At 47.8% G+C, this 10,579-nt stretch overlaps 1 protein-coding gene across 2 annotated transcripts in view; it reads right to left on the bottom strand.

The window, feature by feature from the left end:
- The window catches only part of Ddx23 (DEAD-box helicase 23), a 19,281-nt gene extending 10,094 nt beyond the window's left edge, over nt 1-9,187 (bottom strand). Inside the window, exons 1-3 of one of the 2 annotated variants that reach the window (XM_028788299.1) lie at nt 9,102-9,187; nt 4,562-4,767; nt 2,651-2,761 (exon numbers count right to left, since the gene is read on the bottom strand). In XM_028788299.1, the coding sequence (XP_028644132.1) occupies nt 2,651-2,761; nt 4,562-4,767 (317 nt within the window). In that variant the 5' untranslated portion in view covers nt 9,102-9,187. Of the gene's footprint in view, nt 1-2,650; nt 2,762-4,561; nt 4,768-9,056 lie in introns of both variants that reach the window. The other variant, XM_028788300.1, reaches the window with a different exon arrangement.
- Nucleotides 9,188-10,579: the final 1,392 nt, after the last annotated feature.

Below are 10,579 nucleotides of genomic sequence, written 5' to 3'. Positions count from 1 at the left end.
AGCCCCGCCCAGCCGAGGAGAGCCTGTGATTGACACAGCTGAGCCCCACCCAGCTGAGGAGAGCCTGTGATTGGTACCCTGGTTTGTCTCCCCTGCTCAGTATTCCCAGCTTTGGCTTCTTCACGTTTGCTGGATGTTAAGCTGTAAGAGAGCACAGCAGCCCTACAGGGGTCCTCAAGCTCTGCCTCTGCCTCTCCCCCACACCATGAGCCTGGTAAGAACACAGTAGTGCGGCAGTGTGAGGCTCCCTTGGAGCCTGTCCCACTCTCTCTCTCCACTCTCGCTCTGTTTTTTTATAGAAAGGCTTTCTCCATGTAGCCCTGGTTGTCTTAGAGCTTACTCTGTAGACCAGGCTGGCCTCGATCCTGGCTGCCTCTGCCTCCCAAGTACTGGGATTAAAGGCATGTGCCACCATTTAAACTCTTTTATTGCTACATTGTGTGTCTGTGTGCGTGCGCGCATGTGCATGCGCGCACATGCCTGTAAATATGTACAAGGTCAGAGGCCAACTGATGCAAATCAATTCTCTCCTTTCCTCCTGTGGGTTCTGGGGATCAAACTCAGGTCATCAAACTTGTTGGTCAGCAAGTATTTTAACCTGCTAAGCCATCTTGCCAGTCCTCGGAGCTCTTCCTCACTTTTTCCTTAATAAATCAATATTTGTTCTAAAAAAAAAAAAAAAGGAAAAAAAGAAAAAATAAACAAAACCCCAAGCAAACAAAAAAACACTTTGCATAGTAAGTTTCCAGAGGGACAAGGTCATCGGGTAAGAACGCTTGTTGATCTTGCAGAGGACCCAGGTTCAGTTCCCAGAACCCCCATGATGGATCATAGCCTCAGAACCACATAGAACTCCAGTCCCTGGGCATTCATGGCCCTTCTGACCTCAAAGGGCTCCAGGCATGCAGACAGTACACATGCACACACAGACAGGGTGGTGGTGGTCCACACCTTTAATCCCAGCGCTTGGGAGGCAGAGGCTGGCCTGGTCTACAGACTACAGAGTGAGTTCCAGAACTGCCAGGTCTACACAGAGAAACCTTGTCATGAAAAACAAAAAAACAAAAAAACAAAATAACAAAAAAAAAAAAACCAACAAAAAAAGAACACACAGACACACACATAATATAAAGAAATCTACGTTTTGTAATTAAGACTCTACTCTTGCCAGGCAGTGGTGGCCCACGCCTTTAATCCCAGCACTCAGGAGGCAGAGGCAGGCGGATTTCTGAGTTCGAGAGTTCGAGGCCAGCCTGGTCTACAGAGTGAGTTCCAGGACAGCCAGGGCTACACAGAGAAACCCTGTCTCGGAAAAAAAAAAAAAAAAGAAAAAAAATTTAAAAAAGATACCCTACTAAATTTATTTTGTATAAAAAGTGAATTGTATAATGAAGCTATAGGAATGTTTGATTGACTGATAAGTTTTTCAAAGTAATTTCTCAGTTCCAAGAATAATCTGAACTTCAAAATATGACCTGAATGAGCTTGCTTGCTGGGTTGTGTGTGTGCGTGTCCATGTGTGTGCGGAGGCCACAGGAAGGTGTCACATGTCCTACTCTATCACTCTCATCCCTACTTCTCCGGGACAGGGTTTCTCACTGAACCTGAAGCGAGGCTGGTGGCCAGCAAGTCTCAGCAATCCTCCTGCCTCTGTTCCCTACAGCACTGAGGTCGCAGCGGGAGAAAGTAGCAGCACTGACTTTAATTGTGGGTGCTGGCATCTGATCCCCACTTTACTTTCTTGTTTTTCTTTTAATTTTATTTGCATTTATTTTATGTTGAACTAATCCCTGCCCCGTAAGTTCTTGTTTCCTGTTTTTTCCTGGGATGTGGTCTCCTTTTGTTCAGACTTGTCAGGCTCAGGAAACAGTTCGTTCCTTTTCCATGAGGATCAATGTGGAGGGAAGCTCACACCAGAGTTAACCTGACCACAGCTCTGCAGTGCAGCAGTGCATCTTTGGTATTCTGCTCCCCTAGCTGTCCAATGACTAGAGGTCTGGTCAGCAGACTCTGCATTCTCAGCTCTGTTCTGGGAGCGCTGACCCTGTTGTCCAGTCCCCTCTGGGCTCAGGACATCTTGGGACTCTATCATTACCCTGCTCGGATGCCGCACATTGCTTTACAGGGACATTTTTCAGATACCTGGTGGCTTTTCAAATATGCCTACCTTGGTGGCCTGGGCAATTACACAGTGTTAAAGTGAGTGTAAAGACTTGACCTTCTCGAGTTACTTCATTTTGTAGGGCTTTCTGGGAAAGGAGAGTAGCTAATCGTTTTCACTGGTCACATGCTGCTTTAAGGACGAGCCGCTTTACTTTCTGCAGAGGATACACGCTGAGCTGAGACGCTGAGCTGAGCACAGAGGCTCACACCTGTAATCCCAACACTTCCGAGGCTGAGCGAGGTAGGAGGAGCAAGAGTTCAAGGCCTTCCATAACCGGTCTACACAGCAAGTTGCAGGCCACCCAGTGCTACGTGTAAGAAGACACTGACTAATCAAACAAACAAATCAATGGAAAAGGCACACACTTTCTGAGGAAATCGATTCTGTAGAAACTACCAGTGGGATCTAAGAGGAACCTATTTTCTTCCATGAAGCTAAGCCGTGGAGGAGAGCTGGACACACCCCTAAAGCCCAGTCACTCCTGACCTGGCTCTCTTGCGGTCCTTGTCCCGTCGGTGACCATCCTTGTCCCGTTCCCGCTCCTTCTTATTCCGGTCCCGCTCCTTATCTCGCTCCCGCTCTTTGTGCCGCCGCTCCCTGGAAGACAGAAAATTGAAGAAATCCCTGGTTGGTTCTAGAGTTTCTTACCTCACCGAGGCCTGAGAAGGTTCTACCCTCTCTTCTCCTAAAAGTATCGGTTAACAAACTGGAGAGTGTACTTCTCAGGGAAATTCTGAGGAAATTCTAGCAAGATCTGTGTGTGCGCGCACGTGTGTGTGAGTGTGAGTGTGTGTGTGTGTGTGAGTGTGTGTGTGTGTGTGTGTGTGCGCGCGCGCGCGCGAGTGCGTGCACATGTGTACGGTGTACATGTGCATGATGAATGCATGGCAGGTACAAGCAGGGCGTCAGATGGCTTTCTCTGCAGCTCTTGGCATTAAACATGAGGTCTCTATGATGGCTATACTTGGTTGTAAACTTAACCATGTCTGGAACTAAAACCCAAAGATGGAGGGTACATCTGTGAGGGATTTTTTGCTTAATCTGAAGTAGAAAGACCCACTTCTAATCCAAATCTTTGAGGTAGGAAGACAAGCCTTTAATCAGATCTAATCTGGCCACGCCTTCTGCTGGAAGCTCATCTGAGGACGAGTGAGGAGAAAGCCTTGGCTCTGCCTGCGGCCTCACTTTGCTAAGTCCATCCCTTCACCGAGTCTAGACTACCTGACTAACACGGGCTCTTACTGGACTGGAGGCTCACCACTCTCGCTACTCTGGCTGGCCAATGAACCTGTGGAGCCTGCCTGTTCTGGGATTACAGGCATTCATAGCTTTTTACTTGGATGCTGGGGATTTGAACTTAGGTACTTACGCTTACGACTGGGAAATCTCTCCAGTCCCTCCACTTAAAAAACTGACCGACCAACCAACCACGACAACAACAACAAAACCCCTTCGACGTGTGTTTTCCCACATGTATGCCTGTTGCCCAAAGAGGCCAGAGGAGGGCTCTGGATCCTCTTGAACTGGAGTTACAGACTGACGTGAACCACCATGTGGGTGTTCAGAATCCTACAATTGAGCCTGGGTCTTCTGAGAACAGTCAGCGCTCTGAGCTGTTTCTCTCTCTCTCTCTCTCTCTCTGTCTCTTTTTAAAAGATTTCTTTATTTCATGTACGTGAGTACACTGTTGCTTCCTTCAGACCCACTGGAAGAGGGCATCCCATTACAGATGGTTGTGAGCCACCATGTGGTTGCTGGGAACTGAACTCAGGACCTCTGCAAGAGCAGGCAGTGCTCCTAACCGCTGAGCCATCTTTCCAGCCCTCTTTCCTGTTTGTAAACAGGATCTCTCAGAGAACCTGGAGCTTACAGATTGGCTGGCTGGCTGGCCAGGCAAGCCCATCCACAGGGGCTCTGCAGGTGCCTGCTGCCACACGCAACTCTCACCTGTGTGCTCAAGATCCAAGCTCAGGGCCTCAGGCTCGCATGCCAGTGCTTTACCACTGAGCCCAGACTTGACCCTTGGCAGTACAGGTCCTGATCTAAGAGGATCTTCCTGAGCGCTGTCACTGAGCTATGTTTTAGGAGGGAGGGCAGATCAGGGGCTGTGAGAAAAAGGTGAGCCGTCTGCATCTCACTGAAAGCTCACTTTCCATCTTCAGGAACTAGTCACTCAGCTGGGTACCATGGGAACACCTATCGGCACCGCCTCAGGAGGACTACACAGTGAGACTGCACTTCAGAAAAGCGGACGAAAAAGGAATGGGAACGCTGAGTGTCCTTGGAGGTCATCAGGGACAAGGGGAGGCTCCTGTACAAAAAGCAGTTGCTTAACACTGCAGGTGTCAAACATACCCTGCCCCCCTCCTCACATAACAGAATACGAAGTCACTTTACCTCTCTGTAGACTTGGAACGGGATCGAGAGCGAGAACGGCTACCTCCTCGACGCCTATCCCGTGAGCGATGCCGCTTCCTGTCTTTAGATGGGGAGGACTTCCGGTCTCGGTCTCTATCACGATCTCTCTCAGGAGTCCGCGATCGCTTCCTTTCCTCCTTGGGTGATGCGTCCCGGTCCTTTTTGTCAGCCAGTTCTCCTGCCATCTGGGTGAGAAAGACAAGTACTCGTCAGGTACAGTCCGGGAAAGCCACTAGTACGTGTGTCAGTACACCTGCTTCAGAGATGAGGAAGCTGCGGCACAGGGGCGTACACTAACTTGCTTGAGGTAACACAGTTCTAAGTAGCAAAGACCTGGTATCTATCTTGAAAAGCCCGTACTTACTTATTACACTATACTGTCTCCCTGTGATTTCTCTTATATACTCACTATTCGATTGTTGAGACAGAGCTAGCCGGGACTATTATCTCAAAAATAAAAAGTAGTCAACACCATTTAAAAGACAAAACCCCCAGCCTGGTCTACAGAGTGAGTTCCAGGACAGCCCGGGCTATACAGAGAAACCCTGTCTCGAAAAACCAAAAATAGCCGGGCGGTGGTGGCGCACGCCTTTAATCCCAGCACTTGGGAGGCAGAGGCAGGTGGATTTCTGAGTTCAAGAGTTCAAGGCTAGCCTGGTCTACAGAGTGAGTTCCAGGACAGCCAGGGCTATACAGAGAAACCCTGTCTCGAAAAACCAAAAAAAAAAAATAAATAAATAAATAAATAAATAAAAGACAAAACCCCAGAGGAGAAACAAAACACTTTACTCAGACGTAAAGAAATGCACCTCTAGATGGCTTGGTCTCAGGTGTCCACCGCACAAGCATGACGACCAGAACCTGGACCCGGTACCCGTGTGAGGAGCAGGTGTGCTGCACACACTGAAACCCCAGTGCTGCTCAGGCAGACAGACCGACCCTGAAGCCTGGGTGGGCAGCCTGACCAAGCTGATGCGCTCTGGGCTCAGTGAAACCTTGTTTCAAAAGATAATGCAGAGGCCGCTATGATGGTTCTGTGAGGGAAGGCGCTCGATCCCCAGTCTGACAAACTGAGTCTGGTTCCCAGAACCTGCACGGTAGAAGGAAGAACTGACTCCTCCAGCTCATCCTCTGACCGCCACACGTGCACTGTGGCAAGTGAGTGTGTGCACACACACAGAATATAAATAAATGTGACTGTCAAGGGTTTTTAAATTAAATATGGTAGACAGTGACCCCTAATGTCAACTTCTGAACTATCTACCTACACACACACACACACACACACACACACACACCTCATATCTCTAGTTAAGCAAAGGAAAAAACGTGAAGGGTGCCCAGGAGCTGCCTGGGAAACAACAATTATTTCAATAAAAACATTAAGCAATGGAAAGTGTCTCAACTAGAAGTCTCAGAGGTGACTGACTGATAGGCTGACAATGTCTCCTCGGGTCTCCCAGCCTGGCGGTTTGTCTTCTTTAGGTAGACAGGCCTATCTACTGTCCTCCTGGGAGGTTGAGCAGGAGTCTGGTCTATTCCCCTCCTCCCTGGGGTACGCTGCACACACAGCACACTGCCAACTGTTCTCCAACTATAAAAACGAATTCACCCAGGGGCTAAAGGGACACGCAAGTCTGAAACCGCCTCTATCCCATCGTCAGCCCTGACTTGGGGCACATCATCTTAAGAGTTTATTTGATTCCCAGGTGATGTAGCTGGACATCAATGCCCTAAGCATTTTGTTACAATCCTCCTCTCCAGTGTCAGGAGCTGCCATCTGCCTAAGGAGGGAAAATGTGAGAATGAAAAATCCAAAACCAACAAACAGGATTTTCTGAAGTTTCACCTCACAATCAACCAGAAAATGACAGAACAGTCTCCATCAGTCTATCATGCAGTCTCCATCAGTCTATCAGTCTCCATCAGTCTATCATGCAGTCTCCATCAGTCTATCAGTCTCCATCAGTCTATCATGCAGTCTCCATCAGTCTACCATGTAGTTCACAGAATGGCTCTTCTACTCACAGCCCTAAGAAAACAGCCCAAAGGAAAACAATGCTTTCTCTAGAAAGCATCCTTGGCTTTTTTGTTTGGTTTTTGGTTTGTTTGTTTGTTTTGGGACACTGCCTTTCTATGTGGCCCTTGGCTGGCCTGGAACTCACTATGTAGACCGGGATGGCCTCAAATTCACAAAGATCTCCCTCGATCTGCTTTTAATGCCAAGTGCTGGGATTAAAAGTGCGTGCACCACATCTGGCCTCACTCTTTCGACAAGCATACACTGAACACCTTCTAGTGCCAGGAGCTGTTCTGGGTCCTGGAGACGACACCGTAACTAACAGAAATTCTCTGATTTCAGGAAGCATGAATTCAGCGTTAACTCGTCATTTCAGATACTCAGAATGAGCTCCAAAAAGGTAACCAGACAGAGTAATGTGATATGGAAAGATGAAGGAGGGACTCTCAAGGAAGACTTCTTTTTTTTTGTTTTGTTTTTTGTTTTTTGAGACAGGGTTTCTCTGTGTAGCCCTGGCTGTCCTGGAACTCACTCTGTAGACCAGGCTGGCCTCGAACTCAGAAATCCACCTGCCTCTGCCTCCCAAGTACTGGGATTAAAGGCGTGCGCCACCACTGCCTGGCTCAAGGAAGACTTCTTAGGTTGACATTTACACTGAGATCTGACGGTAGAAGAAACAGCCATGGGATGATTGGGAAAGAGAGCTCACAGAGAGATACAGCAACACTGAGGGAATGACCGGGTCAGCATGACGCTCTCCAGAGACTTTGTCTGAGTGGGTACAGACCCTCGGGGACGCTGATTCTAGAGAAGGTCAGTGGGAGGGCCACAGGCGGGCTCAATGGGAAAACATGTCCGCTAGCAAACCTGACCCTGTGAGATTGTTCCCTGGGACACACAGGACAGAGAGAGAACTGATCTTCACAAGTTGTGCTCTTGCGTCTATGCGTGGCACCGTGCTGCACACAGGTCTCCTACCACCAAACAGTAAAACAAATAACCAATAATTTTTTAAAAAGACAAGGCCAGGGACTGGAGAGATGGGTCAGTGGTTAAGAGCACTGGCTACTCTACCAGAGGACCTGAGTTTAGTCCCCAGCATCCACAAGACAGGTGGTAAGCTCCTGTAATTCCAGGGGATCCGACACCTTGCTTTGACCTCCTCAAATACCAGGCACTCAAGTGGTATACAAACATAAAAGCATGAAAAACACCCATACATACTTTAAAAGAGAGAGAGAGAGAGAGAGAGAGAGAGAGAGAGAGAGAAGAAAAAGAAAGAAAGAGAAAAAGATGAACGAGTAGAAGTCAAATCATGAAACTATTAGAAACTGGGGCAAAGGTACTTGGATTTCAACTTAAAACCAAGAGTAGGAACTAGATTTGGGGGGAAGTGGAAGTTATGGTGGCTTTCACTACAGCTGTAGTGAAACAAGAAGAAAAGAAAGAAAGAAAAAGACTATAAACTTGAGTGATGTTTGTCTGGGAGAGAATGGGAACTGGTAATAAAAGCAAACTACACTGTTAGGGGCCAGGGCAAAGGCCCCTAACTTTTAAGTTCAACCTAATCTCAACGAGAACATTAGAAGAATTTTAAGCAGAGTATGATACAACCAAAAATTACATTAGAAAAGAATTACTCTGGTGACTTACAGGGAAATATGTAGACTTTTTTAATTACGGAAAATGCTTAGTAGTCCACAACTGTAATCACAGCACTAGGTAAAGGCATACTGAGGGTTCAAAGAACGGACTAAGCTGCCTAGTGAATTCAAGGCCAGCTTAAGCTACAGAGGACCCGGTCTCCAAAAGACTCTGGTCGTGCTTCCCAGTTCTTTGTAGGACAAAGGCCAATTATTTTCATCTAGTTGTTAATGAAGCGCTACTATATATGCAAAAATTCAGTTACAGGCCCTGTGGAAATTACAAAATGAAATTCTGTCCACAGGAAGCAGCAGAAGGCATGAGACACGCCAAGATAAGAACGCTCAGACGAAGAATCCAAAGTTGTCGTTTCTTTCCATTCGTAAAGAGGATATGGAAGGATCCACAGAGGAAGTGGCTCTTTTTAAAGTATGGGTAGAATTTGAAGATGTGCAACTGTGGGTCAGGGTTAGAACTAATCTCCGGCAGAAGCAGTAATACTGGCAACGCCGAAGTCGGAAGGCATGGAGTGGGTTTTGGGAGCACATCAGAGTTCCAGTCTGGCCGAAGTAAAGGAACAAGAATTAAGTCAGACTGACGTATAGCAAGCGCGATGTCCAAGGGCCAAAGTCTAGGCTCATAATATAGTCCTGGAGGTGGCCTGTGCCCCGGGCAGCCAACACTGCTCCCGGGGCCCGCGCTCCTTCGCTCTTGCCCGCCAGAGCTGCCCTGGCTCGTGCCCCTTCCCTGAGACGTTCTTCCCCGTCTGGTCCCAGAGACTGAGGCTACGGCTATCTTCCCGCTCCTCACCCACTCTCCAAACTCGTGGGAGCCGCCTCCACCGCCAAGACTCACCACCCCGCGCCTAAACCGCCTAACGCGGCCTCAACGTCGCCGAACAGTCGCCATCTTTCGCGTTTCCTGATCACGGAGGAGCACCCTGGCCGCGCGGGGAGCCGGGAAAGCGAGTTCCTGGGCCAGCATCGCGCAAGCTGACGAATAAGCCCCTAAAACTACTAATCCCAGAATGCACGGCGCGAGGGCCGGCCGGGCCGCGACGTCTTCTGGGTAATGTGGTTCGCCGAAGGTTCCGTGTCTGTAGAAGAAAGAATTTTCCAAGTGTTGTCTTTCGACTTACAAGGTTCTTTCGCAGCACAGTCTTTCTTGAACCTTCTAGTAGATATTGCAGTTAATTTCAGTCAAAGCTGGCAGCTTTCAGCGAGAAAGTTTATACGGTAACAAATATTTTGCCTTTTTTGAAAAAGTTTTTTTTATAAAAATTGTGAGAGAAGTTATTGCCTTCTAAAGATTAGTTCACTGCAGTAGCTTAGTACTTCACAATGAAGGTAGTACAGTTTCACAGTAGAACTACTCCAATTGTAGGAAGGTATCTTGGCAACCTTGGGCCCCCCAGGAGAATGAATTCCTTAACAGCCCCAAACTGTCCCCCTGCTCCCAATAAATAATAAGTTAACATTCCAATAGTGTCCCTAAGTGTCTTACTATTTACTCAACATTCCAGATGGGACCTTGGCTTCCTCATTTTCTTGATCTTTAGAAACTGCCCACTTGGGCCGGGCAGTGGTGCCGCACGCCTTTAATCCCAGCACTTGGGAGACAGAGGCAGGCGAATTTCTGAGTTCGAGGCCAGCCTGGTCTACAGAGTGAGTTCCAGGACAGCCAGGGCTACACAGAGAAACCCTGTCTCGAAATACAAAAGCAAAAAACAAAAAACAAAAAAGAGAGAGAGAGAGAGAGAGAGAAAGAAACTGCCTGCTTGGGATACTTGTTATTATTGATTTCTTCCTTCGAGTGCTCCATACATCAGTCCATTGAATTTTTCTTCTAGTCGTATACCCACTTTCTTTCTCTTTGGTTCAAACTACCGTCCGTCAGCACCCGCTGAAACGGAATGCAAATTGTGCGTGCTAGGATGGTTGAGGTTAACCGGGGTACCGACTGCTTCGTTTCACGTTTTTTATCCTCAGGTTTGCTTTAATACCACATAGTTGTTGGTTATTCTTTAAATTTATTCTATTTTTATGTGCATTGGTGTTTTGCCTGCATGCATGCCTGTGTGAGGGTGTCAGATCACCTGGAGCTGGATTTATGGACAGTTGTGAACTGCCATATGGATGCTGAGGATATGAACCTGGGTCCTCTGGAAGAAAAACCAGTGCTCTTATCCGCAGAGCAATCAGGTCTGGCTTTTCTTTTAGTTCTCAAAGGTCAGTCTGAATCTAGTGGGTAAAATGAACACTAGAGGGCTCTCCACTCACAGACTGAAACCCTGAGAGAGAGAGAGAGAGAGAGAGAGAGAGAGAGAGAGAGAG

Source organism: Grammomys surdaster, unplaced genomic scaffold (genome assembly GCF_004785775.1).
Source record: "Grammomys surdaster isolate TR1022 unplaced genomic scaffold, NIH_TR_1.0 125742, whole genome shotgun sequence".
In the NCBI taxonomy this organism is placed as follows: Eukaryota; Metazoa; Chordata; class Mammalia; order Rodentia; family Muridae; genus Grammomys; species Grammomys surdaster.
The sequence above is the reverse complement of the archived record's forward strand: the minus strand, read 5'-3'. Positions and strand labels throughout refer to the sequence as shown.